The 18,540-nt window shown below is 40.8% G+C and overlaps 1 protein-coding gene across 14 annotated transcripts in view; it reads left to right on the top strand.

Annotated features, from left to right (window-relative positions):
- The window catches only part of LOC116082704 (protein TMA23-like), a 414,563-nt gene that overhangs the window by 273,214 nt on the left and 122,809 nt on the right, over positions 1 to 18,540 (top strand). For all 14 annotated transcript variants that reach the window (XM_031359601.1, XM_031359600.1, XM_031359589.1 and 11 more), the window contains one exon: positions 1,122 to 1,213. In XM_031359601.1, coding sequence (XP_031215461.1) covers positions 1,122 to 1,213 — 92 coding nt within the window. The remainder of the gene's footprint in view (positions 1 to 1,121; positions 1,214 to 18,540) is intronic.

Raw genomic sequence — 18,540 nt, 5'->3', positions numbered from 1 at the left:
ACCACTCCCACCATGCCTGCTATGCTCACCATGCCCACCATGCTCACCATGCCCACTACTCCCACCATGCCCACCATGCCCACCGTGCCCACCATGCCCACCATTGCTTACCATGCTCCCATGCTCAGGCTGGCCAGAGACTCTTCAGTCAGCACCCATTGTGCACATGGTTAGGCATCAGAAGCCCTGGCATCAGAGAATTTTGGAGACATCCCAACATGTACCCAGTCACTGGCACTCTGCCTAAACTGTGTTTCCTCTCCAGGACTGTATCTCTATTTACTCTACAGCCATGACTAGATAGCCTTCTAAATCTAGGGCTACATTTACGTGTTTTTGAGAAGTACCATAGAATGAGAATAAGCCACTGAATGATTCTTCACACCCCCTCTAGTTTCAGGATTTCCTCATATGTTTAGTGTTGCAAGTGATGTCAAGATGTATATCCAGTGTGATTCAGAACTCACCAGAATCCCTGGATACAGACATATCCCCACTGTCACTTATCACCTCTTCTCCTATTATCTTTTTTTTAAAATTTTTTTTTTTTTTCATTTTAGAGGAGGTCTGGTGAGGTACCTACCCTAGGTTGGCCTTGAACTTACAGACCCACCTCAATCTATTAACCGCTGGGATTACAGGTGTGGCATTGGGATAAGGAATAAACGAAGTTCCATGTGAATGGGGTCTGTTCTACACAAGCCTTATAAATATTAGCTAGTGTCTGATTTGTAGAAATCACATTTTAAAGTCTCAGTGTACTCTTGGATCTTTATCTGTGGAATTCTCATTCAGGAACACTACCTGAAAGGATTGAAGTGCTTGGGAAATGGTGTACACACACACACACACACACACACACACACACACACACACACACACACGTTTGCACGTGTGCATGCGCCCAGCCATGTGTAGTTATGCACACTGAAGATCACAATAAATAGGACACTTAAATGGTGAGTTCTTTAAAGAACTCTGACCCACTATACTGGCCAAAGCTACAGAAGGTTAGTGCATATATGTGGCACACTACTGTTTCCTACATAATTCAGTTATAATTCTGAGATGCTGCCCCCACCCCAGGAGAAAATAAGACAGTGGCTTTTTTTCCCCCACAGGTAGAATCACCTACGGGAGTCCTGCCACTATTTGCAGATGCTTCGACAAGTTCAGCCTCAGACTTGGGAGTCTAACGGTGTTAGCAGCTGAGGTAAAAGCTTATTCTGTTTATTTAAATCCGAGTTAATAGCTTCTGAAGCATGGGAATAAAAATATGCTTTGAAATATACAATCCATTGAATAGATTTATTTTGGGTGCACATGTATAGTGCTGAATGTCAGATCTAGGGCCACAGGATGGTTAAGCAGGTGGTTTACAACTGAGCTACCACCCCTAGCCGAGAAATTTGCTTTCTTGATGTTGATGAAAATCATTATAAAATATAAATTTAAAGAAAGAGGGAGAAATTTATATGTTACAATGAATGTAGGGAACTATTTATCGTAAATATTGCTGCAATTCTCATAAGTGTCTTCATATCCACTTACGATGTTAACAGTGTTTGCAATATTTTAAAATGGAAGGAAAAGAAACTAAGAGGTACCCCACTGCAGGACTGAAGAAGCTGATTAGCTATAAGGAAACACTGGAAAATGTAAACATTGCTTTAAAAAGCAACAGGAAGTGAATGTAGATTTGCTCACACCCTAAGAATTCAGGGATCCAAGGGACTGGATGGGTGGGGGTCACTTCTCAGACTGCCCAAGTAAATTGTTCTCTACTGTTTGACGTGGAAAATATTTTTGTAAAAGATGGAAGTGAGGAATTTCCAAATATGTTTTATTTCCTACTTTTCCTCTCGCCTTTTCTTCACTGGGATTGTTCCTGACGTCCTGCATTCAGCTCAGGCTGTCTACTGTTCCTTGTCAGCTCACTTGGCCATCCAGAACAGCAGCTGTAGCTGGCTCCCTCCCCTACCCTCTCCACCCATGCACTCCTACATGGTCTTTGTCACCAGTGGCAAGCTAGCTACATCTCAGATCTCATGCTTTGGCTCCCCAACCCCTTTCCTCTTTTGCTTTTCAAAATAAAATCATCGGGCTGGACAGATGGCTCAGTGGTTAAGAGCACCGACTGCTCTTCCAAAGATCCTGAGTTCAATTTCCAGCAACCACATGGTGTCTCACAACCATCCATAACGAGACCTGACTCCCTCTTCTGGAGTGTCTAAAGACAGCTACAATGTACTTACGTATAATAAATAAATACATCTTTAAAATAAAATCATCATAATTATGTATACATGTCTGTTTGTATATATATATTTGTATGTATATATGTATGTATGCATGTATGCACATATGTGTGTGTGTGTATGTGTGTATGTACATGTGTCACTGTGTGCGTGTGGATGTCAGAAGAAAACCTGAAGGATCCTGTTGTTGTCTTCTGCTGTGTGGGCCCTGGAGATCAGACTGAGATCCTCTGGCTTGTGACCAAGTGCCTTTACCTGCTAAGTCACCTTGCCAACCCTTCCCTTTCTTTTTGCTATTCACCAGCCTGGGTAGTTTTCTTTCTTCCTTTCCTGTTAATTATGTTTTTTGCCTGATAAGCACTTCTCCCTTTGATGATTTTGAAATAAGAGAAAATTCATACACCTTATAATTTTACCTCTCTTGAACAGTGCTTGAGATTGAACCCAGGGTCCTGTTCCTGCTTGACAAGTACTCTACCACTGAGCTAAACTCGCATTCCTCATGATTTTAAAGCTTGGAGTTCAGCAAGTCTCAGAATATTTACAAAGGTTCTGTGTAGATCATTAGCACATTTCCCATCGCCTCAAAGTGAAACGATGTATCTGCTAATGCTTACTCTTGGAACCCATCTTCTTCCAATAGCTAAATCATTCGTCTAGATTTTCTCTCTTTTAGACATTTCATAGAAGCAGGAGTCACATGATTTGTGACCTTTGTGTCTGGTGTTAAACAGTGTGTGGCTTTCCAAGCTTGTTCCTCTCTGTCTGTTGCAGCACTGTGGGTACTTCCTTCCTTACTGAGTGGGTGATCTGTTTTGGAGTGTGACACTGGTTTCTTTTGGATTTCTGGGGGGGTTCCGTTTATCAACTGAGGAGTACTTGAAATGCCCCTCCTTTTAAATCATTCTGAATATACTGCATTCTTGTGCATGTTTGTGTGTACCTAAGTGTCAAGTCGCTGGGTAATAGGGTAATTCTGTGCTAAATAGCTTGAGGTGCTGTCAAACCATTTTCTTCATTGTATGTGGGTGTGGTTGCTTGTGTGCAGGTCATACTTCAGCATCTTTCTCAGGTGCTATCAACCTTGTTTTTGAGACAGTCTCTTTCAGTGGCTCTCAACCTTCCAAATGCTGCAACCCTTTCATACAGCTCCTCAACCAGAAAATTACGTTTGTTGCTACTTCATAGCTGTAATTTTTGCTACCATTATGAATTGAAGTGTAAATATTGTTGGAGGTTTGCCAAACAAGTCAGGATACGCAGGTTGAGAACCACTGTGTTAGGCTAAACTGGCTGGCCCAGGAGCCATGGGCATCTGCTTGTTCCTCTTTCGTAGAGCTGGGATTTTAAACATATGCCACAGTCCCCAGCTTTCTACATGCATTCTGAGGATTAAATTCAGGTCCTCTTATTTGTAAAAGCAAGTACTTTATTGATAGGCCTATCTTCCCAGCCATGTAAAACCTTCACTCTAAGGTCTTACCAGCTTATTTTCCCACTGTTGATGTATGGGGGATCAACTTTGTCTCTGCCTGCCCAGCACATGTGGTTGCCTGTCGTTGTTTTGGCCACCCTAGTGGATACAGAGCATGTGTGTCTTGAGGGTGGGGTCACTTCCTCTAGGGAGCTCTACTGAGCACCCTGACTCTCCCTCTCCCATATGCTTCCTTTACTCAGTGAGCTTATCCTTGAGATGTCTCTCATAGCACTGAATTATAAATTGTCTGTTAACTTTATCTTCTCTATCAGGGTGTGAATCTGTTGAAGAGGGTACTAAAATATTTCCTGTGGCATCTCCCACATTAACACAATGCCTCACACAGTTATTTTGGTCCCATTCTTTCTTCCCCCTTTAGAGGTTAGGGGAGCTTACAGGTCCGGCTTTCAGAGCCTCCGTTTTCACTTGAGTCCTGGGGCAGCCAAATGACAGGATTCTTCAGACCAATGCATATTTTTCTGCTGATACTTTCCGTTAGGGGTGGACACAGATTGTTTAGCCTGTGTATTTGACTTCTAGGACAAGGTATTCTCTCTATTGCTGTGTTAAGATAGTACTATTTCTAAGTTCACCAGACCCCCCCCCCCACTTTTTTTAAACAGCCTGTAAAAAGAAAAATACAGTAACCACCACTACTTTAATATTTTCATGAGTGTAGAGAGTTGTGCAAAGCGAAGGGGTTCATACCGATGATTTCGATGGATTCTATCACATGCTCTGATCATATTCATGTCCTCACTGACATTGCTTTAACTTTCTCCTGCATCTTATCCTTTTCCCTCTCTTCCCCAATTAAGTCACCTTTTTAGTTCCATGTCACGTGTGTGTGTGTGTGTGTGTGTGTGTGTGTGTGTGTGTGCGCGCGCGCGTGTGTGTATGGTGTATGAGTGAGAAACTCCAGATCCACACAAGAGAAGCATGTAGTATTTGACTTTCCAGGTTTGGCTTAATGTCTTTTAAATCATGATCTTTTAATTCCACCGATTTTTTTTTTTTCCTGAAAACAACATATGATTCTGACTGAATGAAACTCCTTTGTATATATATAATACGTTCTCTTTATGTATACATCTAATCATGAACACCCAGGCTATCCCACTTGACTTTTTAAAGCAAGGCAGATTGAGAACTCTCTGTTCCTTTTCTAAAAATAAGGCCATTTACGTACACTAGACTCAAAAGTTTTTAGATATGGTATGGAGTCAAGGTCAGTGACTTGAATAAAGTCTGTGGATTTGGGAACTGCTGCTGAGTGAGGACAGTTTTGTTAAAGACGTAGGAGACAATTGGTTAGCATCACAGCTGAAGAGATGGGGACTGGTACTGCAGAACAAAGCTGGATGCTGCTGAATCAAACACAGCTAGAGACCTTAAATATAACACTGAATTAGAAAGTACATCCAACTTCAGAGTTGACTCATATTAAATTATAATGTGTATAAATATGGATTCAATGACATATTTAAATTAGTTCTTTTGAGTGATTCTTCCCCAAAATATTTGATTTTAGCATCAGCATTCAAATACTTTTCTCCCTGTTATTTTTCCTCCTCTAAAGGTTTGTCTTTCAATTTTTTCCTACATGGAATGAAGCTATGATTAGATGAGCGAGCCCTCCCCTTACTCTGTGGTGTTTCCCCTTCTCTTCTCTGAAGTGTCTCCAGTCTCTTTCTTCTGGTTTTACATGCTCCTAGAACAGAGAGGAAGTAGGGGAGGGAAAGATGGAGAGAAACAAATGGAAGTTGGACCCAGATCAGTGAGAGAGTACCGGGTGGGGCCAAGATGAACTTGGCAGATGTTCTTCTCCTGTTTCACACTTGAGCACGCCTGTATGGCTGCCTGGAATTCCGCTCACATTTCCCTCATTCCTCTTAAGATTTTTCTTCAGCTTTGGTAACAAACATTAGCCTTAAATAGGAGCCAGGAATGAGTACTTAAAAAAAAAATAATGTGCAAAGCTGCTTAGAATGGCTATGTTTCTGTTCTGGTTTGAGTAGTAAGTGAGGCTGTGGGTGCTCTCAACACAGTGGAAAAGTGGGGCTGAGTTGTGTCATTTGGGAAAATTAGTCCTTAAGAGTCTATCTTTCTTCATAGATAAAATAGATACATCATTTTTCTGTTTCTAGAGTTTTCATATCAATACATTTGATGGCACGTGGCATTGAACAAATGGGTAGTAGTTTGAAAATTGTTCTCTTTCAATACTTGGAAAAAAATAGCTCAATAACCTTACAGTAAATATGAATGTTCTTATGAAATATTCATTCAAATCAGCTATGTATTTTATTCTATTCATCTTGAGCTAAGATAAAACTGACAGCTATATATTTTTTGGTTATATATATAAATATGGTAATAAAATAGGAAGAAAATTTCAATATGTAACTTTATATAGAAGATATAGTATAATACCCTGTGATACTATATACTTGATAAAAGTCTATTGAAATTGGGTGAGAATAGCAAGGAACCAGTATTATTTTACTTGTGGTATTTAGTTTATACAAGTAACAGAATTATTTTTATGATATATATACATGCATGTGCGTATATACATGCATTCTCTCTCTCTTTCTCTCTCTCTCTTTCTCTCTCTCTCTCTTTCTCTCTCTTTCTCTTTCTCTCTCTCTCTCTCAGACATGCACATGCCTGTCCAAAGAAAAAAGGTACCATACAACCTTCCTAAAAGTCTATTCCTATCATTTAAAAGAAAAAAAATCCACTTTTAAATCAATACAGGTTTTAAGTTGATATAAAGATTCCCCATGTACCCTACCCCCTCACTCCCCCGGCTTTCCCCCAAACTGTCTTTTCCTCTGTTTGTTGTTTGAGGTGCTCCCACTGTGCTGCTTAGGGTGGCATGGCACTTACTGTATAGAACAGAATGACTTTGGACTTACAGCAGTCCTCTTAACTCTGACTCGCAAATTCTGGGATTGTAGACATGAATGTCCACTTGCAACAAACATTTTCTATGATATCCTCAGTACAGTAATCAAAGGCAGGATGCTGATATCATTAGTTTATACTTCTGAAGCCTTCCTTGGCCATTTTTTTAAATTTATATTTTGTTTTATTGATTGATTGATTCTATAGCCCAAGGTTCTCTTAACTTTGAGATCCTTTTACTGATAGCTCTTGAATGGTAATTACAAGTCCAAGTTACCTTGCTTGGATACAGTAAAGGAAATGATGCTGGAGCTTGAGGCCAGGGCTTTGTACTTGCTGGAATGGCCTCTATCACTTTCCTTCCTAGTGGTTTGTTTGTTTTAATTTTGAGACACCATCTCATGTAGACAGTGCTCAGCTCCAACTTGCTATGCAGCAGAGCTGACTTTGAATTTTCTGTTGTTACATCTCTACCTCCTAAGTGCTGGGATTATGGGCATGTGGTTCTTCTTAACTTGTTCTCAATTGAGTGTGCTTTTTGGGAGTGGAAGATGCTCACTGGAAGACACTATGAAGTCATATAGCCTTTGGGTGAATGGCAGCTCTGCCCCCATGTCCTCCTGTGGACCTCACTGAGCATCTGTGGAGGACCAGTCCTTTATCTGTGAAAGGAATACTATAATCTTGTGAAGTCACAAGAAAAGAGCCTTTTCAGGAAATGGTTGCTTTAGGCATGCTTTATCCTCTCATGGATTTCATTGGAATCTTAATCAAATACTATGTAGTGTGTGTTCACCTCTCATCCAGTAACAAGCAGCCGTTTGAAAACAGTGCTGTGAATACATCTGCCTGCCTCCATTATCCTGGAGCAGGCACCTCTTCTCCACCTTTTCCCGACTGCCATTGCTCTCCCCTTTGTACATTTGATTTCTCTTCTAGGTGCCTTGTATCATATGGATTCTGTGGGATATACTATGCTTTAGTTTTAAGTTAATTCACCTCTCCTTGTATTATTTCACTTGTTTATCTATTTGGTTGTGTGTGCGTGCACATGCGCTTGTTTTCAGGAGTTGCTTCTCTCCTTCTACCATGTGGATCCCGGAATCAAAGTCAGGTTATAAGACTTGGCATTAATTACCTTTGCCTGCTAAGCCATATGATAACCCTGTTTTAAATAGTTAACAGTCTCATTTTATAAGTGTAGTATTAATTATCATCCTGGCAGATGCCTACTGCAAACCTAGACTCATGCCATTGGCCGTTAAAGATTTCTACACAAAATTCTTTCTCTAGTTTACAAGGACATGGATTGGTCATCTTTCCATTGCTATGACAACATGTCTGAAACAATCACCCTATAAGGAAGAAAGACTTTTCTTGGGTTGCAGTTTCACTTTTGTGAAACTTTGGCTTATAAGGTCTCATTTCATGGACACTTCACTGTTGCTTGAGCCTATAACAGCAAAATGTATCATGGTGTAGAGTGTGATAGAAGATACCTTTTCACCTCATGATGGCTGGGAAGCTAAGAAAGATAAGATGGGTGAGTGGCTGGGGGTCCCAGTGTCCCCTTGAAGGACAGCCTTCCAGTGGACTAACTTCCTCCTGTCGGCCCCACCTTTTAAAGGTTCCACCCCATCTCATTTTGTTCCAGGGGCAATTGACCTCATACATAGGCCTCTGGAGGATTTTCAAGATCCAAACTTCCACCACTATGTTGTGCTGGTACAATCCTGCCTGGTCGCTGTACCCTCGGTGAGTACAGAGAGCTAGAACCATGAAGTGTGACTCGAACACCACTCCTCCTCACCTTTCTTTTTGGGCATATTAAAAAAGGTGGAGAGAGTTTTTTGCCATCTGTCCTTTAACCCAGAGAGTGTTTAATTCTGAGAAAGCTGTGTCTTAGCCAAGCTAAACACCTTCTCAAAAGGTTCAATAACTATGCTTTGCTAGAGGACTAAAGCTGCTCTCATCTCATGAGACAGTATTTAGTTTTTTTTTTTTTTTGAGGATGGAAATTCTAGTGTGCTTTGGTTTTGTGTGTGTGTGTGTGTGTGTGTGTGTGTGTGTGTGTGTATTGAATAAAAACTAGTGAGGACCATGCTGTCTCGCTCCACTGTCCACCCTCACCTCTTGCCCTCTCAGCTTGCTAATCTATTGAAATCAGCCTGTATCTTTTTCACACACATCCTTTCCTATTTTCTAGCTTCCTATTTTTATGAGAAACTAACTTGCTGTGTTTAAGTTCTTTAAGACATTCCTCTGTGTCAGAATATGCCTGCATGCATTTGCGCATGGAACCTCATTTCCTGCTTTCATTTTGGCCTCAGTCAGACAAGTCAAGACTATAGTTGGGGTGAAAAGTTCACTCACCGGAAGTGTAGTCAGTGCCCAGAGCAGCTCCTTATGCCCCTCCCTCCGCCTGCTCCTGGATTTGACACTTTGGAAAAGGAAACCAAGGAAAGGCATTTGCTGTGGTCTGCTAGCTGTTGGCTCTTGATCTCCTGTTTCTGACCCTGAGCTCTCAGTGAATGGGTGATATTCACAACTGGTCCAAGGACTCGCTATAAACCTCTAAGCCTCAGGGATTTAAGGTGGAAAGTTGTACCCTGCAATCATTGTAGTTGCCAGAGATCAACACTAAAAATAAAATAGAAAACAAGAAGAGAAGAACATAGAAGCAGGGTGCCTTAGGTATGATTAGAGTGTGTTGCCTTACAAAAATTGTGTTTGGTGACTCCATGTGCATATACACCCGTCTACCTATACTTTCCTGGGGCTCTGCTTGCTTTTGCCTGAGTCCTTGTTGGTATGTACATGACCCCTGCCATTCTGTTCAGGCCTCACCCAACGTGTCCATGCTTGTCACTGTGCGTAGTATAAAACATATTGTTACTTTGTTGTAATTGCATTTTTAATTTATATGAGTTATGGATCCCATTTCTTTCTTTGTATCTCTTCCCCTGGGCATTATATTTTCAGTTGCTCTTTATTGTGTATACATCAAGTTCATTTCATTCAACTGCTCATAATGTAGTCTACATTTTATTCATATGCTCCCCCAGGGTCGAGAGTCACATTTTCTCTGTGTCAGCTTCCTGAACATATGACTGCTACAAGAAATTTTAGACACATCCCTTATTGGAGAGCACCAAGGAGCGGGTATTTTGGATCTAAATTAATGCATTTACTGTATCTTAGGGTACACAGACAGATGGGTGCATGTTCTCTGGGTGATTTTGTAAAGTTCTCTTAGACTCCTTCTCATCAATTCAGACCATTCTACCCTGAGTGTTAAATACCCACTTTCCCCACCAGCCCAGGGCATAAAACTTCCTACTTTCCCCTCTTTCTAAGGTGAATGTATTTGTTTTAATTTGCTTTGATTATTATTGAGTGATTATGTCTTTGTATTTTTTCTTTGAAGATTATTTCTTTTATAAACTTCCCTTCATATTTATTTAAAAGTTTTCTACTGAAAGTGTTTTTATATTTTTTTCCTATTTATACATTGGTATCTTTAGTATACTTAGGGAGGCCTTGCAAGACTCTTCCCTATGGCAGGCGTATCTTCTTCCGGTTCTTCTCTGTGAACGTTGATAACTATATGTGTGTACATATGTGTGTGTGTGTGTGTGTGTGTGTGTGTGTGTGTGTGTGTGTGTATGCGCGCGTGCACCAACGCTTGCAGGAGGAGGTCAGAGGTTAACCTTGGGTGTGATTCCTTCTTTGAAACTAACTGTGAATGCCTGGCTAGCTGTGGATTTTCCTGTCAGTGCCTCCTGTCTCTCCTTGAGCAGTGCTGGGCTTTAAGAGTGAACTGTTTTTATGCAAATCCTGGAGATTGGAACTCAAGTCCCCAAACTTGGGTGGCAAGTTCCTTCACCAACAGAGCCATCTCTCTAGCCCCAACTATACTGTTTATTGAAGAGAACTTTTCCATTTGGATGCAATTCTGTCCATTGGTATTTCACTTTGTTCTGTTAAATAAGAAGTCCATGGTAGCTAGGACCACGGTTCATTTTCCATAGGAGGTCCTCTTCTAAGTGCCGTGGCTACTTTTGTTTCTCTGATGAGCCCTTTGTCCTTCTTCTCTTTCAGGTTTGTGCTGTTTTCAGCTTTGCTCTGCCACACACCTCTACTGTGACATGTTTCTTTGCCATAAGTCCATAGTAACAGACACACCCTATCATGGTACTAGAACCACCAAAACTACACAGACAAAAAAAAACCAACATACACACATACAAAACAAAACAAACAAAAAACACCCTTTTCTCTTTATAAGTTGATCATTTCAGGCATTTTGTTACAGGAACAAAAATATCAACTCACACAAAATTTGTTCTAAAGATGTGGAGCTAATATCACATAGATGAATAATACCTGTAATCCATAAAATGATTCTAAAATAGCTATAGAAATTGAGAATTTAGCATTTCTCATGGAAAAAATATCCTTGAGTAGAGTATAATTTCTTCTAAGAAATATCTTAAGGATAATGTCAGATGCCTTAACATGTCATACATAAGATCATTAATTATCATGAGGTAGGTAAAATGACTCACTTAAAATTCAGTTAGACTGTAAGAGAGTCTTGAGTTGAAATCTGGTTTTGTATTCTCAATCAATGGCTTTTGCTAACAAGCTATACCCTATATCTATTTCTCTGTAATTGCTTGGCCTTTAATGTGTGGCCTTAAGTCTAGTAATTAATAGTAAGGTTTGCTTTAGATTCCTGTGAAATTGGATTCTCTCCTCTGAGGATCACACAGACCTGCCAAAGTCATAACTAGATAGGAAAAGGATTCCTATCAGTGACTTATTGGTATGTGTGTGTGTGTGTGTGTGTGTGTGTGTGTGTGTGTGTGTCTGTGTCTGTGTCTGTATGACATTCATTTGTATGTACATGGGTATGTTGAAGCCAGAGTTCAACACTTGGTGTCTCCTTTTCTGCACAGCACCTTATTTCTTTTGAAACAAAGTTTCTAAGTGAATGGGAGTCTGCTAATTAAGCCAGAGTGTCTGGCCAGCATGATCTAAGATCCCACTGTCTTTGAATCCTGTGCCCTGGTATTATAGGCAGGAGGCCCGCCACAACAGACTTGTTCTATGGGTGATGGAGATCCAATCTTAGGTGTGTTGCAGCTCAGAGGGACAGGTATCCTGGCAGTTGGAAGCCAAAGACTACCAAAGAATCATAGTGCACAAACCTCACATATGAGATTCACTGCAAAAAACACAGAAGGGTGGTAACCTCTGCTCAGGAGAGAAGCAGCAAAGAACTTGGTGGGAGGCAGGGAATGTATATGGTTTCTTGGGCACCGAGTTTTCCAGGTGGACCTTTTCTGGGTGTTCTGGGATTGGTGGGATTTTGTGGCCTGATTTGGGAGTGAGCTCAGGGATTGGTGGCGTTTGTGATCTGGCCTTGGGGTTTTTACTTTGTAGGGTGGAGCTTGGCCACCCATGTCTGGAGGGGTTGGGTCCTTACACATTGAAGCAAGCACTTGATTGATTGGGCCATCTTCCTAGCACTTGAGCCAGAATTGGGAGTCGTTTTGAGTAGTTACAGCTCTACAGTTAACCTGTGCTTGTTGGAGACTTTCAAGTATATACACAGGGAGTTTACACATACACATGAGCACACTGATGAAGTTTCTGAATGCGGAGCATGACTAGCCCACCCAGACCCAAAGGGTCTGTTTGTCCTTGCCTGATCTTTGCAGTGGAGTCTCCCAGCCTCCAGAGCCTGACAGGAGGCAGCTCTGAGTCACCGGGGGTGGTTCTTCCTTTCTGATACACATTTCTTTTTCTTTCCATAGGGCTTCTTGAAACATTGGTTTTGCTGTCTTTAACCCACCTAATTTCCCCCCAGATAAGGTAATTTGGGACAGAGATGAGTACTCTTTTCTTTTTTTAGGCAGACTGTCAAACCCATAGGGAATAATTATGAGACTAATTCTTCTGTTTTAATGACATCAATTGAATAACATCAGACAGTCAAAGCCTACATGATTTCACAGCATTTTAACACTGTGCATATGAATCTAAATAACATGGCATTTCACTTGTCATTTAGAGTATGTCTGTGTAGAGGGCTATTAAGTTATAACTAGATTTTTAAAAATGTATCTCTCTCTCTCTCTCTCTCTCTCTCTCTCTCTCTCTGTCTCTCTGTCTGTCTGTCTCTTTCTCTTTCTCTCTCTGTGTATGTGTCTGCATGTGTGTGCCTGCAATTCTATGCTTTTTGTAATTGCAGTGGAAGTATTTCCTGACTGTCAAAAATATAGTGGTCTGCACCAATAGCCAACAAGGACATCACACTTTCTTCTCAGATGGCACAGAAAGGATTTCCAGCTGACAAAGCCAAGCTAGTCCTTCTTATCATCATAAGGCTCAAGCATCTTCTCTCTCTTTTTTTAATTTTTTAGGTTTATATTTTTACTTACCTGCTAGAGTTTCTTTACCCAGATGTTCCATGTACTGTCTCATCTGAGTTTCAAAGCCAGACCATCTTTGGATTTTTGACCTTTTAGTTGTACATTTATGGGTTTAGAGGCTAAGTTCTCCCAAAGTCTAAGCCTCAAATGTGGTTTGCTAGTCTGTATGGGTTTCTTACATTGTCCTCTTCTTCTACTCCTGACACTAGGTTTGATTTTTGAGGGGAAGCTTCACATAGCCTTGAATTCCCTCTCTAGCCAAAGATGATCTTGAGCTTCCCATTCTTCTGCCTCTACTTCTGGAGTACTTGGGTTGCAGGCACGTATCACCTACCACTATCTCACAATGCAGGCCTCATTAGTTGGTACAGTAGCCCCTAGTTTACTGTTATCCTTCCACACTCCTATCCAAAGCATACCTGGATTCTGGGGTTAAATATGATCATTTGTCATCTGTCTACCTTGGGTGATATCTAATTTTATTTCTCGTTACTGTGATAAAATATGTTGACAAAGAACTTAAACGACAGAGGGTTTATTTTGGCTTCGATTTCAAAGTACAGTCCATCATGGTGGAAAGTTGGGGCCTCAGGAGCTTGAAGCAATCTGTATTTAGAACAGAACAATGCATGCCGTGCTGCTTTATTTCCTTTCTGCACTTACATATTTTGGGATCTCCTACCTAGGGAATGGTCTGTGCCTAGTGGAAGGGTCTTCCCATATCCATTAATGGCAATCAAGATAATCCCCCATACGCATGCCCAGAGGGCCACCTTCCAAAGCCTCCATTGTATCAAGTTAACCATTTACATTTAATTTCTACGGACCTGCTTTGTCTTTATTCATCAAGTTTAGGCAGAATCAAAGAACTTGGGAAAATTCCTCTGAGAGTTAAGGGGAAAGCTAATGTGTGAGGTCAATATAATATAGCCTCTGGTCCGCAAAGGGTACTTAAATCATACTCTCTCGTGTGTGCTGAATGTCAATTCCCTTATTATTTTTTTTTCCAGAAACTTGGCCATCTCCTTCATGTAATTGATCCTGGAAACTTTCTTTTAAAAAATTTCATCCCAGATTTTACATTCCCTAGTTACATAACCGAATATAGTCTGCACACTCTTGCACCCATGATTCAGCATTCTGTATATTCTGTATATTTTTGTCCTGCTCACTCCTCTATTTCTCTGACTTTACCTATTTTCCCCATGGGCTGCACTAGAATGTAAGCTCTCTATGTTCAATGATTATGCCTACTGTCTTTGCTGCTACAGTCTAAGATAAATGAAAGAGCTTGCTGAGGCTTCAGTATTGGAACTCAGCATTCATCTCCACAGACAGTGAGTCCTTGGCTTATTCAGTATCTATAACAGTCACAGTAGGAAACCGGGAGAGTAATCTTGTAATGATGAAGGTTTAATTAAGAGGAAGGTAAATACTGGTATGATTTCAGTGTGAAGTGTGCCACATAGGCTTCTGTGTTTGAACACTTGCTCACCAGTAGGTGGCGCTGTTTTGGCATGTTGTGGAACCCCTAGGAGTCCTGTCTCATGGTAGAGGAAATGGGTTGCTAGGGAGAGTTTATAGAATTTCAGGTTTATAGACTGACCCTACTTCCTATCCTGTCCGTGCTCATGATCCACAGAGATGTAACAAGCTCTGCTGTGGGCTTCTAGCACTACAGATGGAGCCCCAGCCACCATGCCTCCCACTTCTGTGATGGAATATATGGCTGCATACTGTGAGCCAAAATTAAATCCTCCTTTCCTTGAGTTGTTTTGTTAGGTATTTGGTCACAGTCAGAAGAGTAACTAATACCAGTTACCACTGTTCTAGCATGGCCTCCTTCATGCCCCAGAGAAGCCGTTAGCAGCTCCACACAGCAGAGTTTTCTTTTGTTCAGTCAGGAAGAACTGTCTTCATTACTTTTCAAATGCTCATTCTATTCTTGTCTTACTTTTCTTCAGCCAGAATCCTACTTCCTGTTTGTGCCTCAGCCTTCACTGTTCATGGTCATGGCCCAAGTTCATGTTTATCATATTTATCAGTCTTGCTTTATGTGTGCACTCAGTTTTGCTAAAGGCCATGCCTGTTCCTGGCCCCGTGTCTCTCCAGTCTGCCTCTGTGGCCAGCCATGCCTCCTCACCCAGCCAAGGAGCAGTGGAAGACCTACTCCATCACTTTACCAGTTTTCCCACTCTGTGAATGGAGTACTATTTGCGTTTGTTTCCCATTTCAAATCCAGTGTACTCAAACACAGTGCAAACAACACACTACCCATGCTGCAGTCCAGGCTGACTTCCATATTTCTGGGAGCTCTCCTTCCACTTTACTTTTGGGCTGCCCTCTATTGAAGTCACTACTCTGTCTGCATCTGTCTATGTCACCATACTGCTGAGAAAGCTCTCAGTGCTGCCTCAGCCTCTGTCAAATGAGCTGAGTATTTCTTAACGTAGTGTTTTAGGTCTGTCTCAGATGTACAGTGTTCTGTTACCAGCCATGATTCCCAAATAAATCCTCTTCTATGGAAAAGTGTGCATCTACTGACTTCCATTCTTTCATGACAACTGTGACTCTACTGTGAACGTGTTCTCAACTTCTCCATGCAGAGCTAGGCTGAGCCCACTGCCTTCCCTAGTTTATAGTTTCTCAAGGGAGAGGTTCCTTCACTGTTGCTCTTAGAACATACCATCCTTTTTTCTTGAGTCTTTATTTTATGCCATGATCCTCACTTGCTGTTTGTCTTTCTTTCTTCTGTTATTACTCATCTCTAGGAGATTATGTTCTTCCAACCCACGAATTTTGAGAGTACCATAAAGAAAGAAATTTTGTTTTCATGTTTTTCAAAACAAAATATTAAATCAGGTGAAATAACAGACATATGTAATTCTGTATTCATTTATTCACTGTGTGTGTGTGTGTGTGTGTGTGTGTGTGTGTATGTGTGTGTGTGTTCATGTTTTAGCAGTCTGTTTTCTTCTTCTACCACATGAGTTTTGAGGATCAACTTAGGTTTTCAGGCTTGACTGCAAGTCCATTTGTTTGGTAAGCCAATGACAGCAGCCTCCTGGTAGGCTGGGGTATAAGGACTGCCTAAACTGAATAGGTGGAATTCAACCCAAGCAACCACAGAGACAACTAGAAACATTGTAAATTTATTGTGTTGTCCATTATAGTTGATATGATGCTACTGCCCAGTTTTATGAGTATTAATTTCATATTGTTTCGGGGATAGTTTGCTTCTGGCATCTCACCAAATTTTGCCAATCACAAACTTTTTGACATAAAACACTTCCTTAACCAAGATAAATAGAAACTTACTGCATTTAGCTTCCAGTTATAGCAACTATAGACTATAACAGTAGTTATAGCCTGATGATGAGACGAGTCATTGGGCTGACATTCATCGTGACCCATAACATCTGAAGTTCAGGGAAAGATCTCAGCAAAGGAGAACAAGCTTGCTGCCATAACCTGAACACTTGGGAACCTCCTACCAAAGAGGCGAGAGGAGTCCAGGCTTAGAGACGTGTACAGTGCCAGAGCACAGTACCATTATTTTAATTTTTCCTACTGAGATGAAGGGCCAGACAATTCAATTGGCCCAGGTGATTGGAAGCATTGAAAAATAGAAACTAAAATTGATAATATGGGAAATGTGTTTTAGCCAGTGGTTTTCTACATAATTTATTAGTCAGATTTATATGGGTGTAAGTTGTTGAGTTTGGGCAGCTTGTCTTCTGTGCTTTTTTATTATTTTATTTTTGAATCAGCCTATGGGAGGAATACTGGCTTTAGGCCAGGTCAAATGAAGTGTTAGATTTCTACTGAGTCTAAGAGGACAGGGAAGTGAATATAATCTCTGAGTAATCTGCTGAGAAGCTAGAGTAATAAAACCTCAATACTTAAATTAATTTTTAATCCTACAGAGTATATATCCTCTCTCTGTGCCTCTTTCTGTCTGTATCTACACATGTGTTCACTTTTCATAAAGGTTTCCATTTTTTTTTAATGAATTCAAATTACTGACCTGGACCACTTGAATCTTGAATAGAACCAGAATCTAAATATAGTAATAAGAGACTATGCTTGCTATGCATTTTTGAGCAGACATCATAATTTGCTATAGTTTTATTATTTCATTCAGTACCATATTCTGCAAGCAAGAGAGTCACTGAATTCCTGAGTGCTGAGTAAATATTGATATCCATTTTTTGATGCTATGTCCTAAGACAGGAAGAGTCTTGGAATAGAGTTCTAAGAAATTTAGAGCAGTCAGTGTTGTGCTCTGAGCACTGAGGTTTCAAAGAACAAAAAGTAGGGATTAGAGTAGATTTTCCCCAAGGCCATTGTAGATGGTTGTGTCCTTCGTTATTGTTGTGTTATTGTTGCTTTTGTTTATTTGTTTTAAAGAACTTACTACTTAAGTGCACTTCTTGTTTCATTAATCTCTCTTTGCAAAAAGCTGGTGTCTGACAATGTGTAAGGAGATAGAAACAGCCTGTTTCTAGGGATGAGAGCGACTTCTATGGTGATTGTTCCCGACAGCCATGCTCTTGTGTCCCTGAATGCATCAGACTGATCAAAACCTCCCTCTTGTTCTGTGATAATGACGTTTTTTACAGAGTGGCTTGATTATAGGATAGGGCCTGTCTGGACAGAGTCACATGATGTAACAGTGTGGTGGCGATTGTTTCAAACTTCTATTATATGTTATTATTAAAGACATCCCTATGGCAGCAGAGGCAGGAAAGGGCCAATGTATTGTTTGCTTTCTGAATGCAGAATACTGCATCTGTGATTGATTTAGTGCCCAGTCAGTTTGATTGGCCCTGCTTAAGACTTAGCAAGACTTGACCTTCTTTCTCCTGGTCAAAAGAGGAGAGCTGTAGCGCTCCGCCCAGGTGTGCCTGTTCCTCCCCCAGTCCTTAGCTGTTTCCACTCACATCACAAGCACCCTTGCTGTCACTCATGGGCTCCAGCCCTCTGTCATTCATGCTGTACTGTGCATGTGCTGAAGTTTACTACCAGATGTTTTCTGGTGTTGTGACTTAATTAAACGTTGAATAATAACGAAGGCACACATTGGTAGGATGTGTGAAAACAGTGTTTACACCTGACAGAATCATCTCACTGTTATGTCTATCAAGGTACAAGAATGCAAATTGTAACGCGCTAGACGGAGGTGCTTCCTACTGTCTCATTCTTAAAAATCAAGGCCCCAAGGAAGAGAAATGAAGAGTTTGTCAATTGTATTTTTTCTCCCTTAACACCCACAGAGCAGCCCAATTCCTACTTTTAAACATTTTCTTCCTTCACTGTTTTTAGATCCTAATGTCACCCTTAGAACACTTCAACTTATGGAAAATGAAATATCTTTAGGTTAATGTCCCTTGTCACTTTTTATAGTGTGCATTGGGTCATTTCTTGCCACTGTTAGGAACCTGAATGAAGCAGC

Source organism: Mastomys coucha, unplaced genomic scaffold, assembly GCF_008632895.1.
Source record: "Mastomys coucha isolate ucsf_1 unplaced genomic scaffold, UCSF_Mcou_1 pScaffold7, whole genome shotgun sequence".
Taxonomy (NCBI): Eukaryota; Metazoa; Chordata; class Mammalia; order Rodentia; family Muridae; genus Mastomys; species Mastomys coucha.
The sequence above is the reverse complement of the archived record's forward strand: the minus strand, read 5'-3'. Positions and strand labels throughout refer to the sequence as shown.